The sequence below is a fragment of the Neopelma chrysocephalum genome, unplaced genomic scaffold (assembly GCF_003984885.1).
Source record: "Neopelma chrysocephalum unplaced genomic scaffold, ASM398488v2 Primary Assembly neopelma1_61b, whole genome shotgun sequence".
NCBI lineage: Eukaryota > Metazoa > Chordata > Aves > Passeriformes > Pipridae > Neopelma > Neopelma chrysocephalum.
In genome coordinates, this window is record NW_020897717.1 from 10,347,008 (window position 1) to 10,369,400 (window position 22,393).

General features: G+C 39.9%; 1 protein-coding gene across 1 annotated transcript in view; it reads right to left on the reverse strand.

The window, feature by feature from the left end:
• The window catches only part of PTPN14 (protein tyrosine phosphatase, non-receptor type 14), a 112,452-nt gene that overhangs the window by 59,251 nt on the left and 30,808 nt on the right, over positions 1–22,393 (reverse strand). The window contains exons 2-3 of the mRNA XM_027681751.1: positions 11,105–11,430; positions 3,635–3,804 (exon numbers count right to left, since the gene is read on the reverse strand). Coding sequence (XP_027537552.1) covers positions 3,635–3,804; positions 11,105–11,278 — 344 coding nt within the window. The 5' untranslated portion in view covers positions 11,279–11,430. The remainder of the gene's footprint in view (positions 1–3,634; positions 3,805–11,104; positions 11,431–22,393) is intronic.

Genomic DNA, 22,393 nt, shown 5'->3' on the forward strand with positions numbered 1-22,393 from the left:
AAAATCATTAACATGTCCCCCAGAGTACTCTTTGCCTCCTTTTTTCTTCCAGGCCTCAGAGATTGGCTTCAAAGAGCTTAAGAGCTGAATAAACTGCTCTGATAGTCTTTTCATTGTCTTTCCCAAGGATCCTACAGGCCCTTCTTTCTTATATTATCAAAAATATCTATTACAAATTAACTACAGGCACCTCACATTAAGATATGGCAGTACTTGTGTTCATATGACAGGTGCCTACAGCTCTACAGGTCCTCAGTAACCAGTTACATGGCCAGCCCAGGCAACCCATTCACTTACTCAGTCACTCAGCACCCATCCACAACTTGAAATTATGAGGTTATTTGGGTACAAACCGAAATATAAGAAATACTTTCTTTCTAAGCACAAACCCCCTCCTTTATTGCAAGGGTGACTGAACAATGGAACAGATTTTCTGGAGAGGGTGTGGAGTCTCTCCCTCCATGAATATATTCAATATCCAATGGGACAGAGTCCTAGTGCAATCTCCTCTAGCTGATCTTCCTCTGAGCAGACAATCTCCAGAGGCACCTACTAACCTCAGCCATTCTGTAACTGCTACTCATGTTCTGCTTCAGCAAGTCAACAGACACTCCCACTCCTGCGAGGGACAGCACTGACTTCTTTCTACATTACTATTCCACTCCTCTCCCAGCATGTCACATGCACACAGGTTTCCACAGAGTCTGTTCCGCACACTGGGGGACATAATGCTTGGAGCAGTGTTATTACTCACTCTTATTTCTGCATCCAGACTTCGCTTGTGCAATACAGGAAGTTACCAGCAAAACCACGAGGAGCTCCTGACCACTACCATCACCTGCAGGCAGCTAAAGTCCAGTGGCCTGCAGGTATAATTAGCATTTTATACTTCCAGTGGTAATGATCAAATGTAGAGGAGTTACGCTTTTATAAATATTGTCTTATTTGTACTGGGATTCTTCCTGTTGGTCCCAATCACCAAACAATAGCAGAACATAAAATGGTCCACAGATTGTCTTGAAGAGTGAGATGGTCTTTCAGATAGAAATGATTAAGGAACACTACCTCAGAGCCACTGACTGACACCCTAAGTAACACTTCTCTCAATCATCAAAACCCAAAAGCCTCGGATTATTTTCCCTTTTTGCGATGACAGTGCATCAGGAGGTTGCAGTCACTGGAAACAGGAAGGAATATTCAATTCAGCAACAAATCCATCAAAACCAGCTGTCAGTCTCAATCTAGATCAGAGGCAGAGTAAACCAGCTCAGGAAACCAAGTCCCAGGTTTTTGAATGTTTCCATGAACACTGACATAATGCATAAGCATTCTCAGAAGACTTTTCATCATGTTCAAGGAATATTAATCAACCTCAGAAATTCTGGAGTCTACAATTAACTAAAAGCTTTGGCTGAGAGATTTGGTTTCACTTCAAGCTCCAAACATGGCCAGGCAAGCTCAGGGCTGGAGATGTTTCCACTAGAGAAGGTTACAAAGGTTCACCAGTAGCAGTACTGTCACCAGCTTTGCAGCTTCAGCCTTCGGTGACGGTTTTGTTTTGGGGTTGTTTTGCAATGGTTCTGTAGCTTCCCAGAAGGAGATGAAGCGTCTCATCACAAGTTTTGCATTTAAGACAGATTTGTCGTTTGTTCCTAAACATAAGTCAAATACATAGGCACATAGTGCCTACCTCAACATTACATGTAATCATATCATGATCAAGCCTAATCCTAAAAGCAGCCACTATCAAATTAAAAACAACTGTTTAATCAGTTTACCAAGAGCAAACAAAGCCAAAAAAAGCCCTATGAGCCCCCATCCATCTGTCCACCTCATCATGCTTAGACTAAGCCTTTCTCTGCCATTTGTTTCAGAAGAGTCCTCCGTGTCCTCACCTTTCGTTGCTTCAAATATGAATCTACCTATTGCACAGTTGAAGGTTCACTGCCATCACACCATCTACAGTGCAGCAATTCCACTTCACGGAATAAACAAACAGACCTTAACAGGCTGTTCTGTATTTGAAATCCACTAGTAAACTGCGGGCTTTGCTACAGACATTTAAAGAGACATAAGAGCCACTTATAAGACTCTGCAGCTTATGTTATCAATCACTTCAGAAAGAAAAACAATTCAGCAGCCACTCCAGTTGAGAGCGCTGTGAAGTTCAATTGTCACTGAAATGTTTTGTTATTACCAACCCGGGCAGAATGAGCAAATATACCCCTGCAGGTGAGCTATGAATGAGCAATCAGCACTGCAGGCTGCAGCTTGAAGAGATAATAGCATCTAAGTAGCTACAATGCTTCCTTACACACAACTAGGCCAGGACTGGGCTGACAATATGAGCAACAGAACATTTCAGGCATTCTGTCTGCACATTAAATAATTCTGAAGGAAAAGAACATGAGGCTTCCCTCTCCCAGTGCATACACAACAAAAAGATACAGATACAGACAAGCATTAATGTTTGGTCTATTCTCAGAGAAATTGAAGCTTTATGATGCTTTTATCCCACTGTTTGGCAAGAAATCAGCACATACATTAGTCAAGGGATGGCTTGACAGCTGCCATTTTAAGAAACAAATCTTACCAAAGTCAATTTTCCAGTTCAGTGTCAAGTAAAAATCCTTTAAAATACACAGTCTGTGATATAAAACTTCTTGCACACCTTCTAGAATTAAAGCCACTTTTCTTCCAATATTTATACACCTTTTTTTAGACATTATGACCATGTGGTGAATTTCAGGTTTGCACCAACAGAACATTTTTTTCAGTGGGGAGGTTTCTGCCACCCTGTAGCCTTCATCCACTTATTCTAGGTTTTACCTCTAGTTTTGCAGATGCAACTTTCCTCTAGACCAGATAAATGAAATAATTTTGGTTAAAAGAAAACAAGCCCACTCCTTTTTGGGTGAGGTGGGCTTTTGTTTCCTTACTCTCTCTTTTTTTTTTCTTTGAATTAATTTAAATATAGCACAGATGTGCAAAAACCACACAGTGATGTGGTTTACAAAAATAGCCCCTCAAAACAGTTGTATTGTTACAACTGCAGCACAGGGCTCTCAATAAAACAGTAATTCCCACTGAAGTTGTTTGCAAAAGTATGCCCTGATCATAATTAAAGATTAATGCCCTCCACCAGTTTTAATCTTTTTGTGAAGCATAAGGGGAAAAATGAGGAGTGGAATGGGCAAAACCCACAAAAAGATGCCAAAGTTCACTTTCAGCAAACACAGGTAGACTTAAGAATACTAAACTAAAACTCTATATAGAGGTCCTTTGCCTATGGCTTCCTTTTCATCAATAGAGGATTATGGAAAAAAAAGTATGGTCACCATGGTCCCTTTTAAAATTTATGTCAGGTTTTTAAACGTTCTAAACATAACTATTACTCCCTTTTTTTTCCCTGCACTTGGTCGTGCATAATCATTCACCGATACAGTGCTTTTTTTTCCCCTCAAGCAGGCATAATTAAGTGGTGATTTCTCTCATTATTTTCCCCAGTTGGGCAATCAGCAGGAGAGGAAATAACTGGATGATACCTGAGCAAATACTGAATGCCAGAAACAGAGCAACTGTCCATTCCCTCCCAGCTCTATCATGATAGTGTGAACTGAGGGAAACCACGTACCTTGTTACCTCCTGCTGCAGCCGGGAAACACTGGGCACATAGAACATTACCCCAAAGAAAAGCAAGGGCTCATTGGCAAATTTGTCCAGCTGCTTCTTCAGAGGCTTTTCCAGTTCAACCCAGCGATCTTGCTGGTTCTTGCTGAGAAACCAAAGGCCGAAGTAGTGAGTCTAGATAAACAAACAAAATAGTGTCAGTTTACTTTTTCCAGCTAGATCACATGCACACACACAATGACACAAATGCAAATAAGAACAGATGGCAGTGTGTACCTTTTTCCATATGCAAAACCAGAGTAATTTCTTTCTTACTGTCCTTTTTTGTAGGACAATTTAGAAGACAATGACAAATTAATATTGCAATATAATATACTTCATGGAGTACTATCTGCCCCCTACCATCTCTTCCAATGCACATTGAAGAGCTCTACCTGACATTAAGGCACAGGTGATATAAATGATTCACAGAAGGTGTCTGAGTCTTTGTTTTCTTAAAAGACACCAGTGCCTTGCAAACAGACAGCAAACACTAAGTCTGAATTAAAGCACAAAGGCTTCATGTGACTTTGGATGAGGCCCACTGCACACAAAGGACAAGGACTCTTCCAGCTATAAAACAAAAAGAATGCAAACCCACATGCATAAGTCAAAATATATCTACCAATACCAGAACCATTTACCCAATGCAGAACATGTTTGCTCCTTTTTTTTTTTAAATACACTCACGAAATTTTATGATGGACAAATATACACTTAAAATGTGCATATCACACAAGTTGTTTGCTCTAGGCTCTACAGAAATACCAGAAAAACCTCCCGTTTCCTATCCAGTGTAAATCTCAATGGCTATAGTACCTACTCTATAAGCTCCATGGGACTGCTGCTGGTGAAGGGTAATTACCTATTGCACAGTTGAAGGTTCACTGGAACAGCATTCAAAACTAGATCTTCAAATACTATAAATTAGCAATAAGCAGCAGAAGGAATAGCCAATCCATCACAAGGGATTTTATTGAAAAGCCCTTAAAAACATCAAGTACTATGACTACAGATCTGAAGAAAAGGTGAAAAAATTTGTTCATATTTAGCAAAGGAATTAATCCATCAGTTGCTTGGAAATATGGCTGTAAACCTAACCGTAAAGTTTGCATCAACACCTTTTTCTTTAGTTTTTCATCTGAGATCACCTGGAGATTTCCAGCAGCATCTTCAGTATAAAACGCCACTTCATGCTAACACCGGAATCAATGAAGCAAACTATGAGAGGGACTTTTGGGGACACCAAGCAGATTCAGGGTCTGAAAGTGGGAGCACTACTATTTCTGTGTATTTCTCATTTTATTTCAATAAACTTTCTTCTTGGTGTTTAATCCAACTGACTCCCTGTTCAATGAAACTTTCAAGTAGTTTCCATTAGATCAGATTAATCTTAAAACAAATAGAACATTTTATTGTTATAGCTTAATTTACCTGGACAACAATCCTACCAGAGGCAGTCACAATCCTTTATACACAGCACCACATTTTAAATAAAGATACTGGAGACAAAGATTCCTAATTTGCTGTTTTATAAAGTTTTCATTTGAAATTATTTTTAATACATTCAAAACATTTGGCCTATATAAATCAACTATAAATATTTCACTGACTGGGCTTCCCAAATGTTCACAGTTGTAAATAAAAAGTCTTCAAAAGTAGCAGGCAAATTGCAAATGTTAGACTTTGCAAAATCCACCATCGACAGCCTGTTTCACCTTACTAAGGAAGCTTCTACAAAAACCATCGCACGCACCGTGACTTAGCACACAAAATAAGGACAACTAATGCAACACCAAAAATTTTAAATGCTTACAAACGACAACAAAACAGCAGGGGAAACACTGCTTCAACTACTTTATAGCTGAAGGCACACAAGAGACAATCATGCAAAACTCTGAATGGCAGCACAGGTGTATTTACTTTAGGGTCTCATTATGTACATATTTTTCACTTTGGAGAATGTCCAGACTAGCATTTAACTAAGGTGATAACTAATTCAACTTGATTCCTCAATTAAGCCTGACAAACAGCTTGAGCACTGCTCAGTCTGGTACAGTGAAGCAAGCTTGTTTCTTTGTAGTATTTCCTTCTAGAAATTAAAGGTATCTTCAATAAATCAATCTATCTACCAGGGCACAAATAAATCAAGAAGTCAGCATCTTTCATAGGATTAACTTAAAACTAACCAGTTCACTCATACATATCTACTCTTCCTTTGTAATCATTAGAGGATAAAAAGTTTTTTCTGACAAGCTCACCATGATAGTAATTAGATTAAAATGAAAGTGGGAGGAACAGGGGAAGCATCAAACAAAAGGGATTAATGTGAAGACAGAAAAAAGCAGTGATTTTACCATCTCATAAGGGAAACCCTTTAACACAGAAATACTCAAAAATCACTGTAGGGCAGCTCACCCTCAGCAAGAAACAGTGCAGAGCTGGGAAAACAGAGCTTCCATATTACTTTAAAAAGTAAACATCCACATCACCTAGGACCCAAATTTGCAGTGCCAAGTACTTGTAAAAGATCTAGCAACTAAGAAGGTTTGGACTCTGAAGTCTCAGAGTTATTCAAGGGTATTGCAATTAAACAGATTGAATGAGCACAGTCCCTCCCCTTTGAGTGGGGGCTGGGGGACAACAGAAGTTTAGATTTGCTACAGTAAAAAGGCTCTTCAAGTACCAAATCCAGAATCTTGAATCAATTCCAAGGAACAAGAAGTAAATGAAATGCAGTGTTGAAGCTTCTGGACTACAGCAGATATCATGGACCAAACATGGCAGCATGTATTTTGCACAATTAAAAGACAACTGTTTTCCTGGAAAGCAGCCTGGAGAAGATCAAGCAATTGCAGATTAAGCACAGGAACTGACTGCAGAGCACAGCTAAAGTCACAAATGCATCCACTTTGGAGAGACAACCCACACAGTTATCTGAACAACAGCTTCCTGTCACAGGAACTTTACTTCTTGAAAACGTTAGTATTTTTTTCAGAACACACGGTGGAGAAGGACTTTTGCAGCCACTACTTTGAATGCCTGAAGATACTCCCTCTGGTAGGAACATTAATAATCTCCAAACAGGAATGGAGGATTGTGGGACTGGAAACAGCTGGACCATCAAGTTCAATATGCTATGACCAGGCACATGGCTGTCCAGAAGGCCTCACAGAGTGTGAGTCATCTGTTGCCACGCTCTTCAGTCCACAAAGCATTTCTGTTGTACAGACACCTCACAAATTAGTGGAGGGGATATAAAAATGGGATCTTTAATCTATAGGTGGCTGATTTAAAACTAGGTTGATTCCAAAAGCTAGTCTGTTTGTCCATCTGTAAAAAAAGGGAAACACTGACTTCACTTTTCATGGAATAAATATCTACACCTACAGCTGGCAGGTTCTGAAGTAACACAGGCTGCTCTCAAGGTTTTAAAATTTGTCTTACCTACCACATATTATCTCATACGTAGTACAGGAAAGCTGGTTTACACTCCTCTAGGAGCTGTGGTTCTCTTTTAAAGTAGCAGACAAGAACCAGAGCACCTCTATACCCCAATGAGACTATATGAAAAGGTGATCCTGGAAATACAGCGAGTCAGAAAACTGGATACACAAAAAACTGTGCTGAGAAGTCTTAAAATAAATTATATTGTAGCTGCCAGTCAAGAGACATCATATTCATTTTGAACTTGGACTTAACTATATTCCCAAGTCCAGAACTACCCCTGCCTTTATACTGGGCAAAACTAGTAGAATTGTCAACAACCAGAGATGATAGACAATTACTAAACCACCAAATGTCATTCAAAAAAATTCATTAAGACTGCCTGGTGTTTATTAAAGCATCTGGTTAAGTGGCCAGCTAAATATTTATCCTTGAGAAAGAGACAGAGTTCCATCTCCTCCAGGCAAAAAGCATTAAGCCCTGCTATCCCAGGGCACTTGCACAGAGAAGGCACCATTTACAGCAGTCAATTATTCATAGAAGGTCTTTTGTCCAAGCACTGCCTGACCTGAGCCCCATCCCAGCTTTGTTGGCAAAACAAGTCAAATCAAGTCAAACTTTGAGGCAACCTGGCTGCCAAACCCAGGTTTTCAGTCATGCCCTACAAGAAAAGGGCACCTTCTAGGGCACAAGAAAATAAAGGTCAGAATCCCAGCAAAAGGCCACCCCTGCACAGTGGTCAGCATCTGCCTGCAATGCTGAGCTCATCATCCTCCTGCTTTGGATCATAGTGCTGGAGACAACACTGTGAAATTTAGTTCGAAAAAATAATGTTGGTTAGAAAGGACCTTCTTGCCCTCTCCCTCATTTACAATACGAAAGAACATACCATCTTTAAACATTTTAACATGTTAAGGATAACAAAATGAAGAAGGAGACATGAAGACTCACAACAGATTTGTACAGATTACCCTGCTATTTCAAGCAGGTTCACCTAGTCTCACTTGAAAGGAAAAATGCGATTATATTGGAAAAAAATCCCTTTTATAATCTGTGCACATACATACAAGATTATAAAATGACATTTCTGACCTTGTCTTTCCATCCTTTCCCTTCCTCCCCTCATCTTTACTTTTTACATAATGCTGGCACAAGAGCTCGTTTTATTGGAAGTGGTAACTGTTCAACTAGAAGACCTGATGCTTTGTCAAGAGCCTTGCTGAAAAGGATAAAAACAGATTTTACAGTAGTTACATGGCTCCACTTTCTACTGACCTATTCCTGAACCCTGACTCAGTCAGGCAGGGAGTTGCATTCCCCAGAGATCAAATAGAAATATGCATAATCCATTAGATACTGTTTTTCAGTCATGTGTGGTATGATCGACAGTTCTTCACAACAATGTATATCTCAAACAGTTTTGCCTTTTAGCAGGAAGGGTTTAGACAATTTTTTATTTATTTCTAAGAAATTGGCTTGAGTGAGACAAGGATGTATTCGTAACACGAAGGTAGAAGTTGTGGTATACCTGCGATTTATTTAAACATAAGACCAAACTGAAGTATTACCTGAGACTGCATGGAAGAGACAAACGGGATTTTAGTATTATTTCGTTAGCATGGGATGTAACGAAGCTTGGCTTATCCTTAACTGTACATCGCAGTTTGCTGATTTCTACAAAAAGACATATTCCAGTTGAAATTTTTGCTGCACTCAGGGAATTTAAAAAGTTTTTCTCCAATGTGGATGCTTGCAAGAATTTTTGCCTCAGTACACCTAATGGATTTCTCTACTTAGCTATGCAGTTGCACAAATCTTGTAGAAATTTGAAGTTTGTCACAGCATTTTTGAACCTTCTGTCGAATATGACTGGACAGCAAGTACAAAAGCTATGGTAAGCCTAGGGAGGGAAGGAGACAGTCACCAAACTACTTCATCAGCCTTCTTTCCTTACAAACTGTGGCAGGAAGACCAGAGGTGTAGAAGGAGAATTGAATTTTGGGTCTGAGAGAAAGGACAGTACCCAGCGCCTCCAAGGTTGCTAGCTCCAACTATTCCTCATGCAAGGAGCAGAAGAAGATACAGGGAGACCCTCTCAGAGTTGAAAGAAGTCAATAATTCTCTCCTAAAAAAAACCCAAATAAACCAACCAACCAACCAAAAAACAAAAAAAAAAAAAAAAAAAAAGAAAAAACCCACTTCTGTCAAAAAGTGCTGTATTGCTGAAATCTGAACTTTACAAAACTAGTTCAATGTTGCCAAAACTTTGTTTAGAAAAAAAAAGCAGGGAAGGTGATGAAAGAAGGGGAAACCGTTCCAACAACATCAAAGCATTCTCTTCTGTGTTGTTAAAATACTTTTTTATCTTGAAACACAACCTTTTTGTGCTGACATATTTCTTTTTGCATGACAGAAATAATTTTGAAAATGAAAAAAACCCAAAGCAATAGAAAACTCCCTTGAAACTGAACACTGACCAAAACAGCTTCCTTTGCTACTCTACTGTCCAGTCTCTTTTCTCTGGAAAATTTTGAAACTTCAGGCTTCGGAACAAAGTGGAACAAAACACTCTGAAATCACAAAATGCTTTGTGGAAAAGAACCCTAACCTGCTGACATAGTCATTGTTTGCAAATGCAGGTGGACCTCCAGAGAGAATCATTAGGCCTCACACCCCTGCTACACCAACTAGATAAGCCCACAAGGAATATGAAGAGAATCACTTCATTCATTTCACTGCTTTCTGCATTGGAAGGAAAGGGAAGGACACAACTTCTCTCTAAGGACACCCTAAAGCATCATCAACAGAAAGAAAAAAGAAGGGAAAAAACCAAATTACTCAGAAATCTTCATCTTTAGAAGTAAAGGGGGGAGATGATTCTACTAAAATCCAAATTAAAAAAACCAAGCCACCTAAGTATGAAAAATCACTACACAATATTCCCTCTGCCTGCACATTCTCCAGTCTATTCTGCACATAACAGAGTGAGATTCTTCTCTCATTCTTTATCATTATGAATGTATGAAAGGAATTTTTGTTTAGTTTTCATCTGTGATAATTATTTGCATGCTACTTTCCAGTTGCCACTACTACAAAGGTTTGTGGACCAACTGCATAAGACACTGCAAGGGGCTGTAAAACACCACCACCGGTTGTGCTCACAGAAAGTATCAGCCAGGACAGTCAGATGACAACACAGCAAATTCCAGGCAGTGGTTTTCAACCTGTGATTTGAAAAAGTCAAGAGGCATGTAGGATACATGCAAGGAATCCACAGAAGATAAGAAAAGTCAGTCAGTTCATTTGTCCCATGCACGCTGGAAAGCTACTTCTAAAAAGGATTCAACACTTAAAATGAATACTAAACTCTACAGCAAGAAGTAGATAAATAAGGATTTCAGTCTTTATTAAGGTAAGACTGGTTTCTTCAGCCTTTCCAGAAGCACTGGGAATGTAAAAGAAGCCTTTCAGAGTTTCAGATGTAAAATATTTCAGTTAAACAAAAGGGAAGAAAAACAACCATCCTCAAACTGTTACCAGTTGCACATAACTGTTGCCTATTTCAGTTTTATAGTAACAAGAGTATATTTATATGAAGGTGGATATTTAAAGCCAGGGAGTCTCCTTCCCAATGGCATAATTCAGCCATAAGTGCTGGTGAAATCAGGCTTACATTCAGAAAAGGTTAGTGTAACTTGTCCCTTGGCATCCCAGTTCAGAAAGTAACACCCATGGCTTTCTAAGAAAAGAAACCTCATGTTCGTATTACAAAGAGCTCTCAAAGCTATGATGGATGAGCAACAGCCCAAAACCTCGAGTGCCATTCTGCCTTCAGTTTTCATGCAATCAGACTATGTTTGTCCAAGCTCCAGCTGCTGATCATATCTGGCCAGCTCTGAGAATAACACTATTCAAATGAACAGACTGCCTGAGCTAAAAACGTGTCAAATTATACAGTGACAGATGGTCTTTCCTGGGTTACTCTTACCTCACGTAATTCCAGCCTCTGAGCAACAGCTTCCAAGCACTCCTGCCCAGTGCTCTCCACGGAGAGGGTGCACTCGATCACATTGCTGTCCAGCAGACGGATCCTTGTCACAAAGCAGTTCTTGCTCAAGACATTGTAGCGTCTGGTCCGTCGCAGTTTCAGCCCGAAAGGCATGGCTGTTGGCTTGGAAGGTCACCCCTTCCTTGTACTCTTCTGAGAGTTATCAGCACACTTGTCGACTTGCCTCAAAGGCTTCTTCAATTGGTACCACTCTCCTCCAGAAATGGAGATAGCTGTCCATTCCCGGGGTGAGCTTCAAGGGATTCCTGCAAAATATGCACAAATAAGTAGACTTAAGTGTGAAATAAGGTGTTCCTAAAGTTCAGTGGGAAAGAGAAAAAGCTTAAGAGTCACATTTAAAACCATAAAATAAACACCTCCACACACAGGATTGCCAGGCACTTACTACATCTCCCAAATAAACACCTTATACAACAAACCTTTCAAAATACTATTTTGGCGCTGAATTTAAAGCACAGATTTAATTACAAAGCTGTTCTTTGAGAAACTCAGTACAAACAGTAACTCTATAGGGCACACATCCAGAGGTGCTAACTCTCCCACTATTACCCCCACCACAGGGGTCTATAACATAATCTTCAAGTTTTGGTGCCCTCGGGCCAGCTTTGAAAATCAGTTAAAAAAGCTAAGGAACAGAGGCATTGAAAAGAGGTGCGATTTTGAAAGAAGAAAGGATGTCATCAGTCAGCAGGAAATGCAGGCATTCAGCACCTCTGAAAAAATCAAACCTAAAATATGCATGTGAAAAGCAAGAAGCATCCCAGTCATTTCAGAGAAGCCTCCTCTGAGGCAGTCCCTGGCATTTTGCTCACTTCCAGCTCCAAAGCAATTCTGCATTTCACACTTTCAGGTGGAATGAGTAACTGCAGGAACACAGCTGTCAGAGACCAGGATAACACCGAGTGGGAGCAAGAGAACACATATTCTAGATATTGTTTCTAATACCCCTAGAATTTGTCAGGGACATACCCAACTGTTGAGCCAAAACACAAACTAGACAGAAGAACTAGAGATACAGAAATAATGACAAAGTGAGATCCACTTCTTTTAAAACAAAACAAAGCAAAAAGTTTAGTTGAGAGCAGGTTCAAGCTAAACTAAAAGAAAGCATTTGCACTGACACAACCAGCTTTTCATGTGCTGAGAGGAATGAAATAAAAAGGAAATTACTTGCTACCAAGCCTTCCTGGTTTTATATGAACATTCTGAAGAAAGAAATGGAGGAACACTAAACACTGGCATTTAAAAGTCCATTTCTCTTAACAAATAGTACTGCAAATCAAAAATTAGATCCCATTTCCTTGCTACTTAAGAGAAGCAAGGGAAGGCATTGCCAGCAGAGTATGCATCATTTAGCTGAAGATGACATTTCAAAGAGATAGTACATTGCCCATATGTATCCTTTGGCATGGAACTGCACAGATCAGTTGTTTTCACTTTTTACTGAATGTCGTTGTTATGGAGATTTTTAAAAGCTGCCCATTTGACTAGAGTGGTTATCATTACACTAGAAAAATAATTATCACATATTTCATAAAACATATTTTCCAAAGTCAGTATAACTTGGCATTTATTAAGGGGTTAAAGCAACACAAGCAAAATGAAAAAAAAAAAAAAAAAAGAGAAAACCACAAAACTTTTCACTGGTAAGGTGTGTGACTACCCTGGTAGTCTACTAGATTCACCAGACAAAAGCCTAGATACTTTGAGAAGGAGCACCTGCTACTTGACTGAAGTGCAAACAAACCTATCAAATTAGCAGCTGTGGTTTAATCTCCCATTTTTAACTTTCATGGGTACAGACATCATGTATTATTTTCACACAATTGCATGAGATAGCTGTTATACCTTGCATTGCTGTAACATCAGAAGCCATCAAAGACACATAAATACATCCTCACAACAATCTGATGAGGCAGGGATGTGTAACTCATGACTCACAGAAAAGGAATTGAAACAAACATTCACCAGCTTGTTCAACATGGCTCAGGAGAATGGCTTCAGACCTATCTACTAAAACATGCAGGCCAGGTTATGGTTTTAATCCCTGCCAACTACTTGCCAATCACCATGCTGACCAACCTATCTGAAACTACAGCATGGATTTGTAAAGGGGGAAGAATGGAAGGAAATTACAGAGAGGGAAGGGTGTGGAGGACTACATCTTATCAGGAACAGAATTTTTTTTCAGGCTCTGTCTCTGCAGACTATTTTAAGTTGGACATATGGAGAGTTTTAGCTGGCCAATTCAGTTAAAAAAACCCTTATCTTTCATTACTGTAAGTTGCACACATATCCTTGCAGAGCATAAGCCATTTTCTTTACAGTAATTGTACAGTTAGTAGTAGCCTAAAGATGAAACCAATGATAGTTAAAAAAACCCAAGTGACTGGCCTTGCTGTCCAGGCACATCAAACACTACAGCTATTGCCAGACAAGCTATCCCAGGAGGCACGTGTGCAAACCCACCAATTCCCATATAACAGAAATGTTGACATGGATTGCGAATACATTGCTCTAAATTGTATCATACTCTTAGGTAAACAAGGCCAGTATTTTCCCCGCTTTTCAAAGGCAGAGAAGTAACATGAGTTTTCCCTTAATTCTGCTGAGGGCGATCAGCCACCACCATTTCCTAAAACTGCAGATGTACAAATGGGTTAACGGATGCACTTTGTGTAATATAGATCAGGCTATTGTTTCATTTCACTTAAACGTACGTGAACGCCCAATGACATCTCTCTCACAAAAAATGTCACACTTAAATTAGTTTCCAGTTGAAGTATGAATTGGAATGGCAAGGCTAAGAACACTTAAACCAGTTCAGATTGGCCCAGCCTGTGACAACTATTAATTCTCAATTCAACGTAGGTGTCTAAGTTTTCAGTTTACACACATTTTGGATGTCTGACCAACTTTTCATTGGGTTTTCTGGTAACATTACTAGATAAGATATCAAAGGCCCTGGTCACAGGCTCCTAAAGTAAACAAGGTTCTTTAACATTTGTGTCATCTTAAAGGCATCAGAAGCATTCATTTTTACTCACAGTTATTTTGTAGATGATCAAAAAAAAGATGTTGTTGAAAGACAGAAGTGTTTTGGTCTTCCAAATAAAAGATTCCATTAGAGGATCTCCTTTCCCAATTTAAAGGTTGCCAAGGAAGAGCAATGTCCCTAACCAATTCAACCCAACTGTGCAGCCGTTCACAACACTCCTTTTCTCAAACTCACACTTCCACTTCAAACAAAACAAAACCAGTGAAACTAAGGCAAGCCTATAACAAGCTTATCAGATAACCATGAACCTGTCCTAATTTTAACAAAGGATTTCTATTAAGAGTGTTCAGCTGTGAAAGAGGCAGACGTGACAAGTTTTAAACTGTCATTTTCTATTAAGGATTCATTTTTCTGAAGAGAAATTAGACTGGGCTCTTTAAAAATTTTGTTTATTTTTTAGGGTTTTATTCTTTTTGTTCAGTGTTTTCATTATTTTGGATTCTTTCTTTACCTTCCCACTGCCATCCTTCAACTTTGTGTATCAATTGCCCTTTGCGAATTAAGTTCATTCTAAGAAGTGTGCCGAATTAAACAAAGTTCTTAGCTAGAGCGTAAGCTTTGGAATTTAAACATTGTGCTAAGTGGAATTCCTTTTTTTTTTAAGTACATACTTTGCAGGCATATAAAATACACAAGAAACCTTAAGTCCCTCAACCATTTCTCAGAAAACAGCTACAAAAAAAGAAAAAGAGGGAAAAAAAAGGCTTTGGAGAAGCACATACAAGTTATCTGCCCATCTAACCATATATAAGCAAGCCATCACTATTATCTGATATGAATATCAATTCAAAAGTGAAACCTCAAATCAAAAGTTGAAATAGGGTCCCTCTGAAAAACAAAAACATGGCACTAACACTCTCAGTATCTTGGAAAGTAGTAGTCCGACAGACAGATTTTTACAATGCTTAGACAGGTGTTCGTTGATGCCAGTGCTGTACAAAAGTAGAGGCACAGTCGAGGAACAGCAGGAACAGGGCAGCCATGCAAGGAGGGGTGAGCTGGAGCCAAGGGTGACCCTGGCAGGACAGTGTCCTCACCCATCACAGCACAACCTCGTAGGGGATGAGCTGACAAGCAGAGCTGGGTGCTGCAAACGGGTCCATCGGTAGCCCCATGCACAGCCTGCATTGAACCAGGTCTAGGGGGCTCCAGCATGAGGAGACAGGGCTGGAGGATGACCTGCCACACAACTTAGGCAGAGGCTGATCTGAAATGGTCGTCCCAGACCTGTGGGCAGAGGGTGGGGTGGAAGCCCCAGATGAGGCTGGTCAGGGCCATTGAAGCACACAGGTGCACTGAGAGCCAGAAAAGGCAACATCAGTCACAGGTGCAGGACCAGGCCAGCTCTACACTCTGACTATATTTTAAATCTTTAACTCCTTCCAGTGCACGCTCAACTGAGATGGAGGCTCCATTTTGCAAAATATCTCTCCTGGAACTGTTTGATGACAAACATCGTGTACAAAATGTAAAAATCAAAACAGCTTTTTGAGAAAGCATCTATCCTAAATGCAGTTTCATCAGTACAAAGACAAAGGGATACAATATCTTAGTGGATCCTTGGTGAAGTTTAATATTCCTCTGTTTCAGGAGATCAAGGAAACAATGAACAATAAGCCAGCCCCTTTGCTAGCATAGACATTGGATTTATACCAAAAAATGTTATTTACTTTAAAAAGCCATACGGATAAAGCCAAAGGCTGTAGAATAGGGAAGACCAAAGGTGGCAAAATAGAATAAAGAATGAAAAAAAATTTGACACAGAATAAAACTAAACCTTTAATCCATGATGTCATGCCAAGCACAATATAAGTTCTCCTAACAGCTTTCACTAAAAACCAGCTTAAAGATGGGCCTGATGTAAACCATGTATGTCTCAGCTCAGGATATTCTTAGCTACCTCATTCTCTACTCTGCTTGAAAGCCTTACCAGCATATTGTCTGTGTAAAGGCAGCAGACACAGAGGTATGGATCCCTCCAATGGTGTTTGATTTTTTCATAACACTGTTGCATCTTGCAAGGTGGGAGAGGAGGAATCAGTCTTGCAAAAAATCCTTCCCTGTACAGAAGGGGTTTCAGAAAGTACCACTCCTTCACTGTTCAACATCAGAATACTGTTCTTCCCATATCCAGAGGCAGGAAAAAACACGCGTATCTCGTACAACCAAGAATATCTTCCAAGCACAATGCTGGGTACCAAACACCTTCAGGCTGCAGATGACACAGCTGTAATTGTTTCGGGAGGAAAAGGCTAATCTATGAGTGCTATCTACTATGAGCAACCCGCCTTCTTCACTGGCCAGTCCTGCATGAAGAACTAGGTCAGATTCACACTGTGATATGCAACACAGAATTGCTTCTGATTTTTAAGAAAACTTTGTTAGTTTCTGCACAGAATATAAACTTTCCTTGAGACCCCTGGTGGCCTAGTGGTTAGCGTGCAGGACTTTCACTGCTGCGACCACGGGTTCGATTCCCCGGTCTCCTGGCCTGATGGAGGTCGTTAGCCCTGTGTGGCCATCCATCTATGAGAAGGACACTCTAAACAAACCTACGTCCTGAGGACCTCACTGCCATTGTCCAAGCTTGCTTGGCCCCGGCAGATGAACCTTAGGATTAAAGGGTGGGCTCAGTTCAGCGCAGGCTGTGTCTCACCTAAAAAATCCATTGCGCAGGCTGGAAAGGTAAAAGACCTTTCCCCAAATCTTTGTTCGCGAAGATGGGCCATTATTATTATTATTATTATTAACTTTCCTTATGGATCTAAATTACCTGATGCAGATAAAAATTTGTGCTTTTCCAAAACTCTTTTTTTTTTTAATGAGACCTTACAGTGAAATCAGGTCAAACCACCAGTACGCAAAAAGCAAATGAATGAATATTTTAGACATTTTCCAAACCTAAAACCAAAAGAAGCCAGAAATACACAAAATTCTTCCTTAGCTCTTCCAAAGTCAGCTGGGGCTGGCCAGATTTTTGTTTGTTAGTAGTTTTAAAACAAGACAGACTGAAGGGAGCAAGGAAAGCCACTAGGTGTTTTATGAGGAAGAGCCATACAGCAGAAACTGCTTCGTGAGGTAAAGGGCACTGCTCCAGTCACTGGGCGTTCTCCTGCTTCTTTAAATTTATTTGAAGGCCAGGAGAGAAGAAAGGCTTATAAATAATTGAGGCCAAAATAACTCCCAGGACATTTCCAAGTACGTGACTTGCTCCTCTATTACAGACAACAGGTACAGACTGTACTACATTCAAAGCAGCATAAAAAAATAAATAAAAATAGCGTCTGATATGAAATGCACTTAAAGCAGAATGCTTTCCTCTCACTTCATTTGCTTTTATACATAATTTCTGAAACTCCAGGAAGAAAGCAATTACTGTCAAACTGCAGCCTGTATTTACCAACAGCACATGGCACCCCTCCAGCATTCCTAGCACTGCAGGAGCAGCAGCACACCTAACAGAAGTATGTAACCCTGGGCTGGGTGTGAGACCACAGCATTTGATGTAGGCTGCAAGTGGTGCACTGGCCTACAGTTTTAGGGAAGAATAAAAATAACAGTGTATGGGAGACAAGACATCTGACATAACCCATCTCCATCTAGTTCAGTTCTGTCTAGAGGAGGAAATCTCTCCCTGTGAACCCAGCTTTCTCTCCTTTGATTGCTGTCATGGGAGAGTTTCATGCAGGTAGAGCATGGCAAGGAGCATTTCTGGGCCCAACAAGGTGTCTGTATCCCACGCAGTTTTGTATCCCACTCAGTTATGGGTGGAATTCCCATAAAGCCTGATTAACTCTGAGGAGTCAAATTTATCTCTAAACAGATGAAAGGGGGTTTTAACCGTTACATAATATAATTCTTCTGCTGCAAGGCCACTGACTTCAACTACTTGCTTATACAGTCCCTGGCAAGACATGGACCTCATCTTCAAGCATTTAAATCCTTAAAAATTCTTGTAGGGGTGGGAGAGACTTTGAATATTCCCCTAATACAAATAGCAACACAACTTAACATTCCTACCTCTACATTCTGGAAAAGGAGTCAAATTATGATTTTATTTCATTTTTATAACCATCACAATACCCTGCACAGAACTTTTAAAGTCTCTAAGCATCTAGAGATCCCATACCTGTGTGCATGAATAGATGCCATGGCTTCTCTAGGACACTGAACTCAGAAGACAACTGCTACTGTTACTACTACTGTGAGTCATCAGACAACAATATGCAGTGGCCAAGGATCAAAAAACCATCTCACTTAGCATTTCTACTTTCCCAGTTCAATCACAGCCTTCCATTTCTAGGAAAACTTCCGTTCTCCAGTCGATCCATCTTTGCTGTAAAAGATCTTTTTTTATCTAAAGTGTATCATCTGTTTTCACTGTATCCAACTTGGGTCAGATTCTGCTTTCAGTAGTCCAAATAAAATGTCTAGAGAGGTTTAAATAAAATCAAAACAACAATTTCAATTGGGACCAGTTAGAATTCTACCCTTTCCTCTCCTTTGTTGCAATACCCATGAAAGTACATAGTCACTGACTCTGAAGCACATAGAGCTTTGTACATGCACCTGTTGTTATCCCTCCTCATGTCTCCTGCTAAAGCACCACACTTTTTATGTAAAAACATCTTTCTTGGGCATCCACAGAACTTTGCAGTTTTGTGGATACAAATCTATCAGGCAGCACCTAAGTACTCTTCTGTGTCAAAGTCCACAAGTACCAAGACCTACTTTTATAGGTCTTACCTAGTGTGTCCAACACAGTTTTATCACAGAAAAGATGTGGACTTCCCAAACTGCAAATTAGCACCTTATTTATTACTTCCTTACTCATCGCTCTAGAATATCCTCAGCAATTCAACAGGTCTTTCTAAGGCAACAACTGATGAAGGACTCTTTTTGAGATAGTCTAAGCATTATAGTTAGGAGTAGCATTTGCATAAAGTAACGTATCTACATGATGCTTGCATTGCCATTGTGATCAGTTTTAATGCACATAATATCAGTAATGAAGGTGGAGTTACGACTCACTTCATAGAACTTTGTGTTCCAAAGTTAAAAAAAAAAAAAAAATCAAAATGCCAGACTCCAGTACTTTTCCTTCCCAAACAGGAAATGCTGCCTGTTTATGCCAGGTGTCTGCAGTAGCTCCACCTCTCTGTCATGGCAGAGTTTAGGTCTGCAGGGTACAGCAGTTAACCATTTACAACCCTCTCACACCTTGGCTATGGTATTCCAAGACCTCAAACAAGACACAGCCATGAGTGCCTAGATGGCACCTGTCTCAGGATGGAGTTTTGTACCTGAGCCAATCTCATTTAAGAGCTACCTACTGCCAGGAATGGAAGGGAGGTCCTGCTCTCTTCCCCCTCCCTTAATTCCAGAGCACATTGCTACAGCTTATGTCAGCTCTGGAAATCTGCTGGGACCTCCTCCTGGCTTAGCCACTTCACCTTCCTGACTTGATAAAAGAATATGATCCTTTTCAGCTTGGTTAGTGAGTTTAAATAGCTCACAGTGGAGCCCAGAACGAGTAGCTCACTCGGCACAGGGAAAAGAGGAACCACCCAGCTCAGAGAAGGAAGAATAAGAGCAATTCTGCCTTGACAGCAGTTGGTCAGGTCAGTTGAGCACCTTGTGAAATCATAGCCCCGGGAAGGGTCCTGGTCTCAGCAGGCAAATGAACTCCCCAGAACACACTCCCATTATTCCTCTATGGCAAAGCTACTTCGGAATAAAAGTTGCTTTCCCTGAAATAGCCAGTTGATTCAAATTGCACAAATTTTGGGGGGGGGGGGTGTGTTTTCCCTCCCCTCTTCTTCTCCCCTCCTCCCCCCAAAAAATAAAAAGCATTCTGTAATTGAATGTCTGTAAGAGTAGTTAATATCACAACATCTGGATGCATTATGTTTCCTACATGGGACAAACCACTCAGAAGAGAAGTGAGACCAGCATTCTGGTATTTTGGTGCATCTTTCTCTTAAACCTGGTACTACACTTCATCTCCAAGTGCCACCCTTCAGAAAAGGCATGAGGTCCTGCAGCCTACATTTTCACTAAACACTTCCTAGCAATCAAAGATCAGGAAAACCTAACCATTGTTGTAAGGGTCAACTATTTAAAATCCATTATATTCAAGTGACTTAAAAATCTGTGAGAAGATTTGACAGGATTCTTCACTTTTTGTCCCTATTTTATGCCTACTGGCTACAACCTGTAGCACCATAGTATCAGTGCCATTTACTTTTCCTTTCAGTTAGTGACCTTTCTAAAAGGTTTTCAACTCCAAACTTCACTGAGCTACAGTGATTTTAAGGGGTTACATTTCTTGCTAAATGTGATTGATAGGCATGCAAAAAGATTGTAAAAACAGTGAATTATATGCTTAATAAAAACCACAGAAAAACTTACAGCATATTTCATTATTCTCTCATGTTACAAAGATGTGAGTCAAACTAAAAAATTCTAAACACAAGACAACATGAACAGTGGGATCAATTGCTCCAACAGAAGCAAGTATCAGATAGAAAGTAAAATTATATACCCCAGAGCATTCATGCTAGTTAAACATACACTAGTACAAACTGGTGCCTGTTGACGTGTAATTTTAAATAATGCAATAAAAAGTTGGTTAAAAAGAAAGACACAGAAGTTCAAACATCACCTATCCTGCTTTAACGAAAAAAATATCTATTCTCAAGAGCTGGGTGCAGTTTCACTTCTGTACTGGGATTCTGCAACGGAACAATGACAAGAGAGCACTTGGAGATTAGGAAGCAAATAGCCACAATGCCTGTAAGATTGAAAGATCTGCCTGGAGCTCATTACATGGCTTTGGTGTCAGATGAAGACTGGAAGATTTGTACCCAGATTCACATAATTCTGCTCTCAGCTGAGACCCTGCCAGGAAGGTGTGTTACAGAAGCAAAATATGGTCCTGTGCACTTAATAAAGGTGTGACATTTCTGCTTCTGCCTTTCTTCTGATTTTAATACACCTTATACAACTGAGTTTTTACAATTTCTACTCAAACAGTGGTCATGCTTATGTACACTCCATTCTTCTTCACTTCCTTTAATATATATATCTATGCATATGTATATATATATAAAATAAAGTCTTTCAAATAAACAGAAACTGGAAAAACTTGGGTTATAACTAGAGATTTCCAAAATGTAGCATACTACCTCTAACTCTTGAAAAAGTCAAAAAGGTATCTGTTTAACTTTAGGAGGTCTCAACATATGTGGATTCCTTGGATCACCAGAAAAGAAAATGTTTTCTTAAAAAGTCTGTCTTGTAAAATCTAAAGCATTTTGAGGGTACAATTGAGGGGAGAGGGGAAAGATCAACAAGAAGCACTCAACTGGCAACACATCAAGTGTAAACAATGTGGTGGCCACTCTAAACTGCAAACCTGTCCTTTTCCTTACAGGAACGAAATCAAGTGCTGCTCCCACTGATGTCAGTAACAAGACCAGCACCAATTGAAGCAAGACCTATACCTGCAGGCTTACAGTAAGAGTAAAACTTTGTTCAGTTTCTCTGAAGTTTGGAGCAATGGTCCACTCTCTTGGAAAGGCTCAATTAGGCCCATTCACGTATTAGATAATGAACCGGGATAATGCAATGGAGGAAAAGTGGCTGCAGATAAGCAATGAGAGCCAAGCATGATGGGGTGGAGGAAAAAGGGATAAGAGGGAGAGAGAGAAGAAAAATAAAATTAAAAACACATGCACGCTGTAAATCCCAAAACACAGCAGGGCACATTTAGTTACACAAGTAGATACTTCATACAAGATCATAACGTGAACTTTTGAACTTGCATGGATAGAAGCCTCTCCATTCTTTAATGCATTAAAACATCGACGCTACAAAATGCTGAGAAAATTCCTTCAAGTCGTATCAAAGGAGGATTATATTGTGGGCACATGCATGAAGAAAGCAAATCTGTTATCTTTACTGAATATAGGCCTTGATGTAAATCACACAGCCACAGTCTGTGAATAACTGCATTTGTTTCGACAGCAAAACACCTCATCTGAAATACAGAAAAGCTGCCGGAAATGAGCTAATAGTACTTTTCTTTCTGTATTAAAGGATTATTTTCCAGTGCCCACTGTGTGGGCTTAAACACTAGACTGAAACAG